This window comes from Lethenteron reissneri, chromosome 20 (genome assembly GCF_015708825.2).
Source record: "Lethenteron reissneri isolate LAM-NWPU_2019-01 chromosome 20, ASM1570882v1, whole genome shotgun sequence".
In the NCBI taxonomy this organism is placed as follows: Eukaryota; Metazoa; Chordata; class Hyperoartia; order Petromyzontiformes; family Petromyzontidae; genus Lethenteron; species Lethenteron reissneri.
Window position 1 is genome coordinate 318,563 of NC_083798.1, and position 19,295 is coordinate 337,857.

Sequence of the window (19,295 nt, forward strand, 5' to 3'; positions counted from 1 at the left end):
CGTTCGCTGTGCGGCTCCGTAGTTTGGGTCGCGCGACCACGTTCGAACTCGTGTCCCTCGCGCCGTTAATTGTCTATTCAAGATGCGTTGCGCATGGGCCTGGTGGTGATGTTCTCGATGCGGTTGATGGGTGACATTGGCGGCGTCGAGGAGGAATGCCCAAAAGCCAGGGGTGCGAAGATGTTTGTCTCGAATGAGGAGGTGCTTATTCTGAACGCCACTGCCCTGCTTACCAGGGCCCCCGTATCGGCGTTAAGACGGTTAAACCCTAACTCGAGGTTCGTGGTATTTTCGCTCAACGAGGCCTTGGCGTAGTACAGTGCAGTGACGTTGCCTCGGCACTTAGTGCCTGCTTTGTTACAAACTCGGCGTTTGACATCCTAATTGGCTCCACCATGGGGCTACCTCGCCTGGTGTACAGAAGGTTGTGGGTTCGATCCCAAGCCTGTGATGACGCCTGCTGTATATTTGAAGTTTGCGTATTCTCTCCCCATAGTAACGTGGACTTTTTCTCCGTGTCTTCTGGTTTTCCCCTCCACATGAATAATCAACATGACGCGTTGAGGCTTTGGCCGCTTTAAATTTTCGCGGGATGGTAAGCCACTTGGTTGGGCTATCGTTTGTGTAAGCCAGGTTACTTCTGAACAAGAGATACTATTTTGCTCAATGGGGCCTTGCCTGTTAAAATAAAAAAAAAGTTTAGTTTGAAATGTCAACGATCGCCGCCTGGAAGCAAAGATTTTGGCTCTGCAGCCAACGTGGCCAGGCGACAGAGGGGGTTGGGGTGTCTTTTTTTGTTTAATCCAGATTTTATTGAAGAGAAGTAGTTGCCTTGTGATTGGCCACCTACCGCTACTCGGTTAGCCCCACCCACTATTCGGGTAGCCCTGCCTATTACGCCAGTAGCCCCGCCCCCTACTCTGGTAGCCCCGCCCACTACTTAGGTAGCCCCTTTCACTACGCAGATAGCCCCTCAACCTTGCCCTATAGCCCCGCTCACTACTCGGGTAGCTCCACCCTTGGCCTGCGTCGCGAGTGGAGCACGACGCTTGGAACATCTCTTGACACCGGCCAAGCCAGGCCGCTGGATGGATTTGCACGAGATCCTCGTTAGCGTTCGGTCTCATGTGATGAAGCCGGAGGGGGAAGGGCACCTTCTGTGTCTGCACACACACCCGTGGGTTTTGATGTTGTGCAGAAGCATCGGCAGGAAATGGGGTTCTTGTGGAGGAATGTGCAACACCGTGCTCGTTCGGCGGCCACGCCGGGGTTAAACATGTGGCTGTGTGTGCGCGTGCGTCAGTGTGGCTGTAGCTGTGAGATGTAGTGCCCCGGAACGCCTCGTGTTGTTTAGGTGTTTGTCCGTCTGTGTGTGAGCAATAGTGTGTGGGGAGCGGTAGTGTAGTGGTTAGCGCGCTGTGCTGCGAACCCGGCGACCCGAGTTCGATTTCCGCTCACGGCCAACACCAGTGACGATTATTTGAACCGGTCGTGGGCCTCCCCTAGGTCGACTCAGCCTCAAATGAGTACCTGATGCGATGTGTAAACATCGCTATGAGTGAGACAAAGGCGGCCGGGCGTGGTGTTGGCCACCCACCCCCTCGTGTGCCGTGCTGGCCTTTATAGGTGCTTGCTAACAGCACTTGCCCTACAGTCTTTTCGGGGGATCTTTGTCTTATTTTTGCAATTGTGTAGCGTTTAGCAGGCTGTGCTATTAACTCGGGGACATGAGTTTGATTCCCGCTCATGGCCTCACCAGTGAAGATTATTTGAACCATTAGATTCCCACTCAAATGAGTACCTGGTGCGATGTGTAAACATCGCCACTGGGAATACAAAGACGGCCGGGCGTGGTGTTGGCCGCCCACGCCCTCGTGTGCCGTGTCGGCCTTCATAGGTGCTACTCGCTAACAGCACTTTCCCCAGCAGTCTGTTAAAAGGCTACACAGGGGATCTTTGTCTTGTGTGTGCTCGTGTATGCGTGTGTGTGTGTACGCAAACGTGCGAGCCGTTTGTGAGTTGGCCGGTGGCGTTGTCGCATCCGCTCATTCACGCTGCTCATTCGTTCACTGAACACAGTGCTCCCGCTGGTTGTGCATTACGTTCAGTCAACAAAACCCAGGGCTCAATTTCTCATTCGCACATTTTGTGGGTTCCTGCCGGTTAGCTACAACATTGACGTGTGACAAGACGCAGCCACGGCCAGTAGAGCGAGAGGTATCCTGGGTGTGGTGTGCCGGGCGAGTATGCTCGTTCTGGGTTGCCAGCCCCGTGGCTGCAATGAGCTCAGGCCACCGAACTCCAGCCGGGGACGTAACGCTGTGTGGGACTCTCGATGCGCGTCCCGAACGGGCGGTGATTTCTGCTCGGTACGTTTGCATTTTGGAAATCTTTTTCTTGCAAACACTTTGTAAATTACTTTGTACCATTAAACACTCAACATTGTTGAAGGTGGCAATTTCAAATTTCAGGAGAGACTCTTCGCCATCCTGTTTACTAGGGGAGACTCTTCGCCATCCTATTTACTAGGGGAGATAAAATTATTTGGAGCCGCCAGCGGAGCCGTGCTGTGGAACACTGCGTGTCCCCGCGTCTCGTTTCCCGTGTCTCGTCCCCCGAGCGTGTCCCCGCGTCTCGTCCCCCGAGCGTGTCCCCGCATCTCGTCCCCCGAGCGTGTCCCCACGTCTCGTCCCCCGAGCGAGTCCCCACGTCTCGTCCCCCGAGCGTGTCCCCCCGTCTCGTCCCCCGAGCGTGTCCCCACGTCTCGTCCCCCGAGCGTGTCCCCCCGTCTCGTCCCCCGAGCGTGTCCCCCCGTCTCGTCCCCCGAGCGTGTCCCCACGTCTCGTCCCCCGAGCGTGTCCCCACGTCTCGTCCCCCGAGCGTGTCCCCGCGTCTCGTCCCCCGAGCGTGTCCCCGCGTCTCGTCCCCCGAGCGTGTCCCCACGTCTCGTCCCCCGAGCGTGTCCCCGCGTCTCGTCCCCCACGTCTCGTCCCCGCGTCTCGTCCCCGCGTCTCGTCCCCGCGTCTCGTCCCCGCGTCTCGTCCCCGCGTCTCGTCCCCCGAGCGCGTTTCGCGTCTCGTCCCCCGAGCGTGTCCCCGCGTCACGCGGGACCTCGTCCAGCCTGGCTGTCGTCGCTGCAGCCTGCACAAAGGCCCATCGGGCGGTTCACGCTTGAGAGCAGAAAGAGACGGGGATGTGGTTCGCCCCTCGCGAGCGCTCCGTCGGTGAGCCTTGCCCCCGATATGAACTGCTGCGAGTGCCAATCATGTGCCATCGCTTGCACTGGGCACCCGTGCCAAGCACCCTATGCCACACCGGTGCTCGTAGCAATATGATGGTGATCGTGGTGGTGGTGATTTTTCTTGGCCGATGGAGGCGACGCTTATGCCGGTTTACGACAATTGTGCCCTTCCCGCAGGAGAAGCTGCTCCTGTCCATCCTGCCCAAGCACATCGCTGACGAGATGCTCAAGGACATGAAGAAGGACAAGAAGTTAAAGGAGCAGCAGCAGTTCAACACCATGTACATGTACCGGCACGAGAACGTCAGGTACGGACGCACGCTGCTTCACCGCATCACGGCCTACTCTACTGCTGCTCGCTAGGATTGTGGCCGTGCGGCCACCCCACCTCCACCCATACCCCGATTAGCACGGTTGGCTACGTACGGTGCGAAAGAAGTTCAACGTACACACATACGTGTACCCCTACTGCACGCGCTCACTCACTGCCTCCAACCCTCCCCCTCTTTCCACAATCCCCCATCACCACCCCATGCCAGCCCAACCCTGTGCGTGTCCGGAGGAAGGTGCGTGGTCTACACAGAAGGGGTCAGGCCTAAATGGAAAGGTGCAGGAGCCGAAACAGAGAAAAAAAGCCTCATTAGGGAGGGGTGGGGCCTAATCAGGAAGGGGTGAGGCTAAATAGTAAGGGGGTGGGGCATTAAGAGGAAGGAGTGTGGCCCTACAGACGTTCAATTTTCCTGTAGATTTTGAGGTAATGGAAGCGTAGCAGGCAGCAGCACAGTGCCGCAGATACAGCCACAGGCTGACCGGCTATCCAAGATGATTGTGGCGCTTCCTTAATACACAGGAGGTTCCCGCCAATTTTTTGTTTGCAGGAGAGTTGTTGCCATGTGTAATCCCATTGAAAAATTTTCGCAGATAATATTTCGGTTGACATTGCACGCGGGTTTTTTTTTAGCTATCGGAGAGAACTAGAGAACCCAGTTGAAACCCATGCGAGCAGGGATGACTGAAACAACAACAATAGCAATATTGGTCCTCAACAAACACAGACTGCACGATGAATGAGAAGGTGGCATGAATAAGAGAAAGCGAGAGCGGGTGGCTGTGAATGGCGAGGAATTCTCCAGGGATCCGGCACCCCTCACGCACACACAGCCCCAACACGAACGCCCGTCGCTCGCCACCATCCGTGGCCGTCCCCGCGCGTCAACCTGAGTGAGACGGGGCTGGGGGATGTCACGCTGACCGAGATCTCCCACGCGTGGCAGCGAAAGTGTAATTCCCAAGGCTAATTGCTTCGGAAGAAAACACAGTTGCTGCGTCGTTTGTCAGAATGCACTCGGGCCCTATGATTGCCCAATTATTTTGTGCCTCCATTCCGCTTGCCAGTGTGGTGAAGAGGAAGGGAGAGAGAGAGAGAGCAGTTTGTTGTTGTTTGTTTGAGCGACGGGGAGGTCGGGGGTCGGGGGTCGACGGAGAGGGAGAGAGAGGGGGGCGCGACGGCGCAGGGAAAGAGGAAAGCCGACGGAGGGCGAATCTCAGCGTCGGCGCCCGCGTCGCGTGCCGCAGGTCAATCTGACACCCTCGCGGCCCCGCCGCGCCCAGCGGGTCGAGAAAGCGCCCGCCACGTGCACCGCCTCACGCCGGGGGGGAGGCCGCGTGCCGCCGCCGCGGGGAACGGCCACGGGAGTCGGCGCCGGAGCCGCGGCCGTGCCCACCTCTCGCCCAGCGGCGCGTGCGGCCTTCGCGTCTGTCCGCTGCCGGGCGAGGGCCGGGCGAGGGCGGGGGGGGGGCTGCCAGACCGTACGCTCGCCGCGCTGGCCGGTGCCGGACGGTGGAAAGTGGAGAGCGCCGACGTGGGAGCGTAGAGAGTGCGGGGGACGATGAAGGGTGTTGCCGCACTGCTCGAGGCTGCCCACCGCATAGCCCATCAGCAGCAGCCGATAGCAACCTAGACGTGTTTGTGTGTGCGGGGTGTGTGTGTGCGGCGTGTGTGTGTGCGACGTATGTGTGTGCAGGGTGTGTGACGGTGTGTGCGGAGTGTGTATGTGTGTGCAGAGTGTCTGTGTGTGCAGAGTGTGTGACGGTGTGTGTGTGTGTACGGGGTGTGTGTGTGGCCAGGCTGTGTGTATGCAGGGTGTGTGACTGTGTGTGCGGTGTGTGTATCTGTGTGTGTGTGCGGGGGTCTTTGCGTGCACGGTGTGTGACGGTGTGTGTGGAGTGTTTGTGTGGTAGCGGGAGTGTAGCGGTTAGCCTACTGCGCACCTGGATTTGATTCCCGCTCACGGCCAACACCCAGTGACGATTATCTGAACCGGTCCTGGACCTACCCTAGGTCGACTCAGCCTGAAGTGAGTACCTGGTGCAGTGTGTAAACATCGTCACTTTGGAGACAACGGCGGCCGGGCGTGGTGTTGGCTTCCAACCCACTCGTGTGCCATGCCAGCCTTCATAGGTGCTTGCTAACAGCACTTGCCCCTACAGTCTGTTAAGACTATAGGGGGATCTTTGTATTGTATTTGGGGGTGTGTGTGTGCGGGGTGTGTGTGTTTGTTTGGGTTGTGTGTGTGTGGGGTGTGTGTGAGCTCATGTGTTTGTTAGTCTATGGAGTCTGTTAACCCATGGTCGCTGTGCCTGTCCCCTGACACATTGCACGTGATAGCCTCAAAGTACACCGAGCCTGCAGAATTTACTCTGAGACATGACCGGTTCAGCGTTCCGTTGAACGTGGCTGCAAAGCTCCTCACTGTGAATCACAACTGTGCAGGACACCTCCACCTGCACAGCATCTCCTGCAGCTTCAACATCATCCACTTACTCTCCTGCCTCTCCCATCTCATCTCACTCTACTCCCCTCCACCCACTCTCCTACCTCTCCCCTCTCATCTCACTCTTCTCCCCTCCACGCACTGTCCGCCCCAGCAACCCAGGCATTCTGTCAGAGCCCCCACTCAAACCTTGGCTCAGATGGGAGGTTGCCCAATCTCCTCTGCTGCCCCCACAGTCTGGAACCCCCTTCCCCCAGTCACCCGTGCTGTCGACTCCCTGCGGCGAAGATGTTCCATTAGGGGGGTCCACGTTACACAGGCGTAGAGAAGGGATGGAATGACTTTGGCCGAGAAGACCTGAAGCTTCGTGTGGAGCGACAGACCAGGTAGATTCCACACAGCGTTACGCAGCCGATGAAAAGATAATGCCGCTCAACTAATTCGGAGTGAGACCTCTGCGGTCAAACTGGAGCTGGTTATGAGCACACTGCCCAGGTATGGGAAACTCTCCACTCTCTCCACAACTGCCCCATCACCGATTGGGAGTTGTGGGGGTGGAGTGTCCGATAGTACAAAATACCCAGGCAGGTGCTTAGTTTTGGTGAGGCTGATGGTCAGACCCCACCTCTTAGTGGTACGCTCCAGGTTCAGCAGCAACGCCTCCAACTCCTCTGAGTGAGCAGCAATTACCAGATCATCGGCGTACGTAACAAGGTTGACCAATAGGGAGCCATCCCTTGACCGCACCCGGGCATCGATCAGCCTTCCATTGTATCTGTACCAGATGGAAATTCCTCCAATACAGCCATCGAAGGCTTCACGAACTACGTGAGCGAAATAGATGTTAAATAATCCGCACACCAAGGTGAACAGGGAATGGCTCTGAATCCCGGCCACGTAGTATTACCTGGGCCCGCTCACCATCATGAAGGTCCTTAATGATCGTGAGCAGAGAGTCAGGGGCTCTGAAAGCACCGGATCTCCTGAATACCACAGATATCCAGGCAGTACCGGTCCAGCTCCCGACAGAGGAGTGGCAGGCTCTCCTCCGCAGTGAGCATTCTAACATTCCACGTGGCCACCCGCAGTGGCTTTTTGCTGTTTCTGAAGGAGCCCCGAGGATAAGGATTCAATCTCCTGGCTCCGCCAAATGGGGTTTGGCCAGGAGACGTCATAGACGCCTGTCTCCCCGGGGCCTCCGGCACAAGCTTAATTATATTTTTATTTTGTGGTTTAGTGGTAATTAATTAAAGGTGGAGGGGTTACCAGCCCCTCACACCTGTCCAGAGTCCCCTTTGGCCGCTGTGATGGCTACAAACGCCATGAGGGGAATGGACAATCGAAATTTACCCTCCCCCCGTGGCACTGCTCACCACAGCGTTACTGTCCGGCACCAACGAGGAGGTAGGGGGTTGTTTTGCCGAACGCATACACGCATACACGCACACACGCACGCGCACGCACACCATTGTGGTAGCTACCTGTGTGGTCCGGGGGTGTTCATCAAGGGGCGCCACGGTGGCTATGAGATGTTAACTACCTCGCCTGGTGTGCAGGAGATCGTGGGTTCGATCCCGACCCTGCCACCTGCCGCTGTATATTTGGCCCCAAGATCTTGTACATTTTTTCTCCGGGTCCTCCATTTTCTCCCCTCCACGTTGAGAATGAACATCACGCGTTCCGAGCATTCGGCCGCTATTCAAACCACGCAATAATCCCACTTCGTTGGGCTATTCATTTTTCATAGCCAGGCCGCTTCTAAAAAAGGAGCTGTATAGCGCTGAGTGGGCCTCACCTCGTAGTTGAAGTTCATCGTGGCCATGCCAGAGCAACGAGGGCTGAGCTGGCCCACCGCTGAGGTGCGGGCTTCATGTCTGGGGTGGAGCCATCGACGGGTGGCCCAGGTTCTAGAGTGGAGTGAGAGCCACTTGAGCAGTCACCCATCCTTGTCGCCAGCATCGGCCATGGTCGATCCACTGCTGGATGAACGCCTTCCCAAGCCGATGCCATCGCTCTCGACCAATGCGCCTGTAGGAGTTGCGACCAAATCACGTCCAGGAAAGTGGAGTTGGCGAGCACCTATTAAGGCCAGCACGGTACATAAGGGGGTGAGTGGCCAGCAATGCACCCAAGCGCCTTGGTCTCCTGAGCGGCGATGCATGGGAGCTTGCCTGCATGCCTGTTAGTGTCTATAGCTCTGTATTTGTAGCGGTTAACCACTACACTACCGCTCTCCACATACATGCGCTGATATGCACGTGTACACAGCAACACATGTACTCAGCTACACGCGTACAGAGCTACACGCGTACATAGCGACACACATACACAGGTACACAGCTACACACGTACACAGCTACACACGCGTACACAACTACACGCATACACAGCTACACATACACAGCTACACGCGTATTCAGCCACACACGTACCCAGCTACACGCGTACACAGCTAAACACATACCCAGCTACACGCATACATAGCTACACGTGTACTCAGCTACACATACACAGTTATACACACAAGTACTCAGCTACACACACACAGCAACACATACACAGCTACACACACACAGCAACACACCTACACAGCTACACACACACACAGCAACACACCTACACAGCTACACACGTACACAGTTACACAAAGAGGCCATGTGCACACAAACAGGCGTTTACGCACACACGCAGACATGCACACACACGCACAGGCAGACCCAGATATATGCAGACAGACACGCGCACCGATACATGGACACAGACATAGACACACAACAACAACAACGGCCGCCATTCACCACTCAGTGACATTGACAGCACCACAGTGCTTGTGCCAGGCGAGATGCACACGCACACACACGCGTACGACAGGTCAAGCACGCAAGCACACAAGCACGTACATGGGACAAAGACAAAACAAAGATCCCCCGTGTAGCCTTAACAGACTGTTGGGGCAAGTGCTGTCAGCGACCAGCTATGAAGGATGGTACGGCCAGCACCCCGTGCCAGCCGATTTTGTCTCCCCAGGACCGGTGTTGAAATATCGCACCAGGTACTCATTTAAGGCTGAGTCGACCAAGGAGAGGCCCAGGACCGGTTCAGATAATCGTCACCGGTATTGGCCGTGAGCGGGAATCAAACCCGGGTCGCCAGGTTCATAGCGCAGCGCACTAACCGCTACACCACCGCTCCCCAACACCAGTGACGATTATTTGAACCGGTGCTGGGCCTCCCCTAGGTCGACTCAGCCTGAAATGAGAAACTGGTGCGGTGTGTAAACATCGCCACTGGGGAGACAAAGGCGGCCGGGCGTGGTGCTGGCCACCCACCCCCTCGTGTACCGTTTCGGCGCCATGCCAACCTGTGTGCGTGCGTGCGAGCGAGTGTGTGAGTGTGCGTGAGAGTGTATGATTGTGAGTACGTCAGTGTGTGTGCGTGCGTGCGAGTGTGTGCTTGTTCAATTCCCGATCACGGACGATGTTCGGTGACGAATATATCTGAATCGGTCCTAGGCCACTACCAGGTCAACTCAGCCTTAAATGTGTGGTCGGTGCGGTATTTCAACACCGGTCCTGGGGAGACAAAATCGGCTGGCACGGGGTACTGGCCGTGCCATCCTTCATAGCTGCTCGCTAACAGCACTTGCCCCAACAGCCTGTCAAGGCTACACAGGGGATCTTTATACACTCGCACGCACACACGCACATGCACGCACACGCACGCGAATGCACGTGCACGCGCATCCACACGCACGCACACACACGTGCACGCACACACACACACGCGCACGCATCATATTGTCGTTTTGGTGTTGTTTTTTTTTCTGCTGTTTCCCACCCCCGATCTGGGCTCATCGGGTCCGCCCCGGCTGTCGTCATGGCGATATTCGAGCGGTTGCCCCCGGCGACCGTCACCAGGGGCGACGGTCGCCATGGTGACGGTTTCCGAGGAGGCGCTGTGCCGAGACGTGAGATGAGGGACGGGCAAAATGAGACGGCAAATTAGCGTGCGTGACGGACACGGAGAGCACTCGCACACACACACACATACAAACACACCCATATACACACACCCATATACACACAACACCCATATACACACACACATACAAACACACACCCATATACAAACACACCCATATACACACACACCCATATACACACACACACCCATATACACACACAACAACAACAACTGTCATTCGCCACTAAGTGGCGGTGACGTCACCACGACGCTTGTGCCAGGCCAAGTGCACCTTGAGGCCACGTTAAAAGTCGAAAGCCCGCTGGCAGGAGGTCACGGGGCAGACCCAGGTGCCACTGGTCGACTGACCGAGATGACCGAGATGACTGGCTGATGCACCACCTGTGCCCCCTACTGTACCAACTTGCTGTGCTTTAGCCACCCGGCGCTCCGCTCGTTGTTGTGAGCGTCGCTCCTCCGCCCTCCGTTGTTGTTGGAGGGCGACTGCCTCCAACTGCCCAGTAGCGTCCTTCACGAGCCTCCTCCACTGAGGCCGATCTTGACACCGCTGGTACAAGTCATCGGCAAGTCCACTCAGCTCCACGTCCTCCTGTACCACATCACTCCATCTCTTCTCCAGCCCGTGCCGCGCCCGTCTAGCCCCCTCGATCCGGCCGAACAAAAGCTGTTTAGGCATGCGGTGGCTGGGCATGCGGGCTACATGACCCAGCCAACGCAGCCTTGCCTGCCGGAGGAGCTCACCGATGGGACTTTGCCCAGATCTTTCAAGGAATTGTGAGCTCCTCACACAATCCAGCCTGGTTAAACCCAGGATGGATCGTAGGCAGGCCAGCCTAAATGTTTCCAACCGGCGAAGATGCTCCACCAGGGGGGTCCACGTCTCGCAAGCGTAGAGAAGGGAGGGAATGACCGTGGCCGAGAAGACCTGAAGCTTCGTGCGGAGCGACAGACCAGGTAGCTTCCACACAGCATTACGCAACCGATGAAAAGATATTGCCGCTCGACTGATTCGGAGTGAGACCTCTGCTGATAAACTGGAGCCGGTCATAAGCACACTGCCCAGGTATGGGAAACTCTCCACTCCCTCCATAACTGCCCCATCACCAATTGGGAGTTGTGGGGGTGGAGTGTCCGATGGTACAAAATATCCAGGCAGGTGCTTAGTTTTGGTGGGGCTGATGGTAAGGCCGCACCTCTTAGTGGCACGCTCCAGTCTCAGCGGCAGCGTCTCAAACTCCTCCTGTGAATGAGCAGCTATTACCAAATCATCCGCATGCATAACGTGGTTGACCAATAGGGAGCCATCCCTTGATCGCACCCGGGCATCGATCAGCCTCCCATTATATCTGTACCAAAAGGAAATTCCCCCGGTACAGCTATTGAAGGCTTCACGAACTACGTGGTCAAAATAGATGTTAAATAATTTGGGAGCCAGAGGCCATCCCTGTCGCACCCCAAGGTGTACAGGGAAAGGCTCCAACTCCCGGCCACGTAGTTTTACCCGGGCCCGCTCACCATCATGAAGGTCCTTAATGATCGTGAGCAGAGGGTCAGGGACTCCGAAAGCACGAAGAACAACCCAGAGCCCAGTCCTACTGATGGTATCATAGGCCTTGACCAGGTCAATAAAGCAGAGATGTAGGTCTTTTTGGAATTCCCTACACCTCTGCTGTAGCAGACGGACAGAAAATATGGCATCTGTGCAGGACCGCCCTTTCCTGAAACCGCATTGGGGCTCCGCAAGCCTCTCCTCAGCGTGCCTAGCAAGGCGATGTTGAATAATCCTTGCCAGGACCTTACCCGGCACACTGAGGAGTGAGATGCCCCTGTAGTTGTTACAGTCAGTGCGGTCCCCCTTTTTAAAGACAAGTCAATGGTCAGTGAGAGGGGGAACACCAGGGCATCCTTCCAATCCTGCGGAACCCGTCCAGTGGTGCAGATTGGTGTTATGATGTCATGTAGGGCAATCTGTGCACAAACGCCACCCTCCCTCAGCATTTCGCTTGGGAGATCATCTCTGCCCGGTGCCTTACTTGGTCTCAGGCTCTGGATCGCCTTCAGTACTTCCTCAACAGATGGCACCTCAGCCAGCCACTCACAGGGGGTGACCTCTTCCAATATTTGAGGCACCGCAGCCTCAGCAGGGTCATCCCCACTTTGTCCCATTATGTTTTCAAGGCTGAGGGATTTCCCCTTCCCCTGGACCTCACAGAAATGCTCAACAAATCTGCAAACCTGTACCTGAGGGTCGGAGATTGGATCACCGTTCTTTCTCCTAATGATGGTAATTAGGTGTGGCACTGCAGGTTACTTTTTTGATGAAATTAAAGAGTGATTTGTGATTGCGGGCCATTGAGGCAGACTCCATATCCTCAGCAACCCGCGACCACCAACCATTTTTGCAGCACCTCACGGCTCTCCGAACCTCCGAGCAAAGGCTGCGGTAAGCCTCCTCATTCTCTGACGTAGGATGCTGTAGACAATGAGAGTGGGCCTGTCGCTTTTTCTCAGCCAGCCTGAAAACCTCCTTTGTCAGCCAGGGTCTCTGAGGAGGTCTGGACCGTGTACCCAAAGCAGCCATTGCAGCTGCATGAGCCACAGTCATAAACCTCGCCCATTTCCCCTCGACATCAGGAGAAGTGGGAGACGATGCTAACCCCAGCCGCAAGCGATGATTAAATTCTCACTTGCAACTTTCATCAGCTAGCTGAGACCAGGCCACCTTGGGTTTGAATGGGGTTCTGGGTGTACACCCACCACCGGAGTGGAAGAATGGCAGGTGCATCTTACAGATGACTAGTCGATAGTCAGAGGGCAGATCAGCTCCACGGTAGGTCCTGGTGTCAAGGACATGGGCTCGCATCCGCTGGTCCATCACTATGTAGTCCAGCAGATGTTCTTGCTTGGACCCGGCATGCATCCATGATGTTGTGTGGATGCGCCGATGCCAGAAGATCGTGTTGGTAATTACAAGCCCATGGGCTGCACAAAAATCTAGCAGCCTCCTACCGTTGTTATTGAGCTGATCTGGCCCATGCCTTCCAATCACTCCAGACCAGGTGCCAGCATCATGACCAACTGGGGCATTGAAGTCACCCAACAAGATGACCCATATACACACACGCACCCACATACACACATACCAGGGGAGGCAGGGGAGGCAGAGCTTCACCTGTCATACTCCAATGAAAATAGCTGTTACGAAAAGTAAAAAAAAAGAATAATCAAATGAAATAAATATGAAGATTTTTCCACTGATCTGTGTTATAAATGTTATTTCTGTACGATTCCAATCATTTTTATTGTCAAAATCGCCAAATTTGCGGAGCTCTGCTGCAAATACAGGAAGAGACGAGAGGTGAGGCAGCGACGAGCTCAGCCTCCCCTCTGATTGCGCAACCCCTCAGTAACTGGATGGAGCGCGGGCAATAAGCGCGTGCCTGTTACTATCTCAGTATGTCACCAATATAATGTTTGTAGACCCCTTCATGTCATGTCCTCGCCTTCTATACTCCAGGTAACTTATTTCACGTTTGTGTATAAATATATTTAGGCTCGCTGGTCTCGTCATGAAACTGCAATGAAAAAGCGCCAGGGGAGGCAGCTATCACATCTGCCTCACTGAGGAGAACGTTTCGATTTAAAGCTTTCGTGACTGCAGGGATTCATCTTCTTGGTTCTTTCGGTAAAGTCACGTAGAAGGGAAATAATAAAATAATACAAATAAAACATTATAAAATTCTCACGACGTTTCGGCCACAACGCAAGCAGCCGTCCTCAGGTGAAGAACAGGTCTGTCGGAAAGACAGCATCTGAATGAACACCACCAAGCTTGGCAGCGTATATTTAAGCTGGGTTAGAGGAGGAGGGCACCTTTACAAAGGAATTTGCATATCAACATAGGAATTTAGCATATTTATGGAAAATGCAGATATGGGATTAGTCACTACTTGTGGAATGCGTAGGAGGTGGGGGGGGGGGGGGGTCTCAAAGTCATATTATGCCCGTGCATTATGTAGGATTAGCAGCAACAAAGGGAGGAGGTAGGGTTAGTAGCAATAAAGGGAAGGAATTTTAATAGTAAGGAGCTGCAGCAGCCAAACCACCACGTAAAAAAAACTAAAATATAAACTACATCAATAGCATCAATATACTATATATACTCTCCAATAAGCTGAGCTACTAACAGTAAGATAATTGTTTTTTTTACCCTCTTATCTGGCAACAAAACTGACACCTTTTTTTACGAGGAGTCATGTTTGCATAGACCACAATACCTGCAGTCATAATGCAAACAAAAAACATAACTCTGATAATGTATGCACTGTCCTTGAAGTTGATTGGTCCACACCGGAGACAGCTTTCCTTAGAGCCTAGTCTCACATGGGTTGGACCAGATGACGCCAAAAGGCACACAACTCAAAGACAATGCATCATCAGAGTATGAGAGCTCGGGGTAAGCATTTACACCATTGGTACCTCATTTGCCAGTAAAAAATATGATAAATACATAACTCTTATCAGAGTTATAACTCAGATAAGAGTTATAACTCTTAACAGAGATATAACTCTTATCAGAGTTATGTTTTTTGTTTGCATTATGACTGCAGGTATTGTGGTCTATGCAAACATGACTCCTCGTAAAAAAGGTGTCAGTTTTGTTGCCAGATAAGAGGGTAAAAAACCAATTATCATATTTTTTACTGGCAAATGAGGTACCAATGGTGTAAATGCTTACCCCGAGCTCTCATACTCTGATGATGCATTGTCTTTGAGTTGTGTGCCTTTTGGCGTCATCTGGTCCAACCCATGTGAGACTAGGCTCTAAGGAAAGCTGTCTCCGGTGTGGACCAATCAACTTCAAGGACAGTGCATACATTATCAGAGTTATGTTTTTTGTTTGCATTATGACTGCAGGTATTGTGGTCTATGCAAACATGACTCCTCGTAAAAAAAGGTGTCAGTTTTGTTGCCAGATAAGAGGGTAAAAAACCAATGATCATATTTTTACTGGCAAATGAGGTACTAATGGTACTAACAGTAAGTCATACATTACAATTCTATGTCGCAAAAAAAATAATATGCCTCCATATTATAAACTTTTTCCTTGCATCACACGGATCTACCCCGTACGATATACTGCCATAGACAAACCCAAAATTAAATTATATACTGCATTACTATATATCACCCTATACCTTAGACTATACATTGTAATATTACACTAGGTTTGTCTATGGCAGTATATAGTATGGGGTAGATCCGTGTGATGTAAGGAAACAGTTTAGCTGGAGGCATATTATATTTTTGCGACAGAATTGTAATGTATGACTTACTGTTAGTAGCTCAGCTTATTGGAGAGTATATTTAGTATATTGATGATATTGATGTAGTTTATATTTTAGTTTTTTTTTACGTGGTGGTTTGGCTGCTGCAGCTCCTTACTATTAAAATACCTTCCCTTTATTACTTCTAACTCTACCTCCTCCCTTTGTTGCTGCTAATCCTACATAATGCACGGGCATAATAAGACTTTGAGACCCCCTCCCCCCCCCACCTCCTACGCATTACACAAGTAGTGACTAATCCCATATCTGAATTTTCCATAAATATGCTAAATTCCTCTGTTGATATGCAAATTCATTTGTCAAGGCGCCCCCCTCCTCTAACACAGCTTAAATATACGCTGCCAAGCTTGGTGGTGCTCATTCAGACGCTGTCTTTCCGACAGACCTGTTCTTCACCTGAGGACGGCTGCTTTGCGTTGTGGCCGAAACGTCGTGAGAATTTTATTATGTTTTATTTGTATTATTTTATTATTTCCCTTCTACGTGACTTTACCGAAAGAACCAAGATGAGAACGTGTCTAACATGCCCCCCTCCGTGAGGCCACGCCCCCCTCCGTGAGGCCACGCCCCTCCGTGAGGCCACGCCCCCCTCAGTGTGTGACTCTGGCTCTGACACTAGCCAGTGCCTCCGCAGCCATTGACATCAACCGCACGTCACTGACACATACAGACAAAGATCCACCGTATGGCCTGAACAGACTGTTGGGGCAAGTGCTGTTAGCGAGCACCTATGAAGGCACACGAGGAGGTGGGTGGCCAGCGCCACGCCCGGCCGCCCTTATCTCCCCAGAGGTGATGTTTACTACACACCGCACCAGGTACGTACTCATTTGAGGCCGAGTTGACCTAGGGGAGGCCCAGGACCGGTTCAGATAATCGTCACTGGTCTTGGCCGTGAGCAGGAGTTGAACTCGGGCCACCGGGTTCGTAGCGCAGCGCGCGAACCAGTACACTACCTCTCTCCACAACACACGCATACATCCATATACAGACACGCACGCACACATACATAACAACGGCCGTTCACAACTAAGTGGCGGTGACATCACAACGGTGCTTGTGCCATGCTAGCTGCGAAGTGTCAAAGTCCCACTGGCAGGAGGTCACGGAACAGACCCAGGTGCCATGGGTTGACTAAGTGAGATGACAGGCAGATGCACCAACTATGCCCCCCACTGTACCAACTCTCTGTGCTGTAGCCATGCCGCGCTCTGCACCTCGTTGTGAGAGTCGCTCCCCTGCATTCCGTTGTTGTTGTTGGAGGGCGACTGCCTCCAACTCCTCAGCAGCCTCATTCACGAACCTCCTTCACAGAGGCCGATGGTGACACTGCTGGTACCAGTCATTGACAAGTCAAATCAGCTCCACATCCTTCAATACCACATCAGTCCATCTCTTCATGCCTGTTTAGCTCCATGTATCCAGCCAAACAGAAGCTGGCTTGAGCACGTGGTGGGTGGGCATGCGGGCTACGTGACCCAGCCAATGCAGCCTCGCTTGCCGGAGGAGCTCACTGATGGGACTTTGTGCGGATCTTTCAAGGATCTGTGAACTTCTCACTCATTCTAGTCTGGTTAAACCAAGGATGTATCGTAGGCAAGCCAGCCTGAATGCACACACAAGAACGACAAAGATCCCCCGTATAGCCTTGACAGGCTGTTGGGGCAAGTGCTGTTAGCAAGCAGCTATGAAGGATGGCACGGCCAGAACCCCGTGCCAGTCGATTTTGTCCCCCCAGGACCGGTGTTGAAATATCGCACCGAGTACTCATTTAAGGCTGAGTTGACCTGGTGGTGGCCCAGGACCGATTCAGATATATTCATCACCGAACACCGTCTATGATCGGGAATTGAACACGCACGCACTTGCACGCACGCACACACACACTCACGCACTCACAATCATACACTCTCACGCACACTCATACGCTCGCACGCACACAGGTTGGCATGGCGCACGAGGGGGTGGGAGGCCAGCACCACGCCCGGCCGCCTTTGTTTCCCTAGTGGCGATATGTACACACCACACCAGGTACTCATTTGAGGCTGAGTCGACCTAGGCGAGGCCCACGACCGGTTCAGATAGTCGTCACTGGTGTTGGCCGTGAGCGGGAATCGAACTCGGGGCACCGCTACACTACCGCTCCCCCACGCAGACACGCGCGCGCACGTGCATGGTACTATGTACACGCAGACGCGCGTGGACACGCTGTCTGCACGTGCAGGAATGCACATGCACCCATTCATACGCACGCACACGCACCCTTGACACTCACCATGCACATCGTGTACACACGCGCGAACTCGTACGCTGCGCGTGCGTGTATGCTGTGCACGTGCGTGTATGCTGTGCGCGTACGATGCGCTTGTATGCTGCGAGTGCATGGACCGTATTGTTTTCAATCTGGGGGGGAGGTTACCAAAATTGGTTCCGTCCACTGTAATGTGGACTTCGTCAAAGACCCCGGTGACGTCATTCTTCCGCAGGAACGAGCCGTTGTTGCACCGCGCGTTGGGGACGAATTGCCTCGTCGCAGAGCGGCTGTGAAAAGTGACTTGGGGCGTCGTTTGTTCTCGGTGGGGAATCAAATAGTTTTAGTGGCGCAAAAATAGCCGGTGCTAATCGACGCAATACTCCGCGCAAAAATGTATGCGGATAGATGCGCACGCCAACACACGGACCAGTACCAGATTATCCCTGTAGAAAAAGTAGCTACATAATGCTCTGGGCCCCGCACTTTCCAGGGCCCCGCGCTAAATGCTTTCAAGCTATCAATTGTGGTTCAGTGATTCTGCACTTGCTCTATTGCTATAGTACTAATCTGCCTTCAACTTTTATGAACTGGGTGTTTAAGGTTAGCAATTTGTCGTATTATCTGGCTGTCTAGCAAATTTAAAATTACAATTACTTTACGATGCAAGTACATTTTTTTCTTCATTTAGGGCCCCTTTATAACATTTGCTACAGGCCCCGCACTAGCTTAATCCGCCACTGACAGGGACCACTATCAATACCCCACCATGCGCCACTCAGTGACGCTGACGCATTGTGAAGTGGTCGATGGCTCGCTGACAGGAAGGTCTCGGGACTGACCCAGCAGGTGCCATGGGTTGGCTTACTGAGATGACCGGTAGATGCACCCAGGTGTACCCGACTACTGCGCCAACTTGCTGCGTTTTAGCCGCCCGGCGCTTTGCTCGTTGTTGCGAGCGTCACTCCTCTGCCCTGCGTTGTTGCTGGAGGGTGACTGCCTCCAACTGCCCAGTAGCAGCGTCCTTCACGGACACAGACATACATACACACACATGCACATAAACATACGGGCACACATATCCACACACGAGCATTGACATACAACAACAACAGTCGCCATTCACCACTCAGTGACATTGGCAATACCACAGTGCTTGTGCCAATCTAGGTGCACGCACACATGCCCGTACAAAGGACAAAGACGCACAACACGCTTACATACCAACATGCAATCATTACTGAGCACGCACCCACGCGCACACACACACACACAACACATGAACATGCACACATATGAACACAGACCAAAATACGCCGCATAGCCATCTAACAGATTGTTGAGGCGAGTGCTGTTAGCGAGCAGCTATGAAGGATGGCCAGGCCAGCACCCCTTGCCAGGCGATTTTGTCTCCCCAGTGGTGGCCCAGGAACGATTCAGATATATTCGTCACCGCGTGCACGTACATACATACACACACACCCACACACGCACGCTGGTTCACTGGTGGGCGTACAAACGCACATCCAAATGAATGCAGACACGCGGAGACACGCAGAGATGTGCGGGGAGACGCGGAGACACGCAGACAGACCAGTGCGTCAGGTTCCAGTGGGGCTGCGGGCACGGTGAGCACGACCTCTCCAAACCCTCCCTGATCCCCATGGAGGAGGGCGCGTCCCTGGCGGGGGCCTCCC

General features: G+C 53.6%; 1 protein-coding gene across 4 annotated transcripts in view; it reads left to right on the top strand.

The window, feature by feature from the left end:
• The window catches only part of ADCY3 (adenylate cyclase 3), a 96,357-nt gene that overhangs the window by 39,101 nt on the left and 37,961 nt on the right, over positions 1 to 19,295 (top strand). For all 4 annotated transcript variants that reach the window (XM_061554501.1, XM_061554503.1, XM_061554504.1 and 1 more), the window contains exon 5: positions 3,419 to 3,549. In XM_061554501.1, coding sequence (XP_061410485.1) covers positions 3,419 to 3,549 — 131 coding nt within the window. The remainder of the gene's footprint in view (positions 1 to 3,418; positions 3,550 to 19,295) is intronic.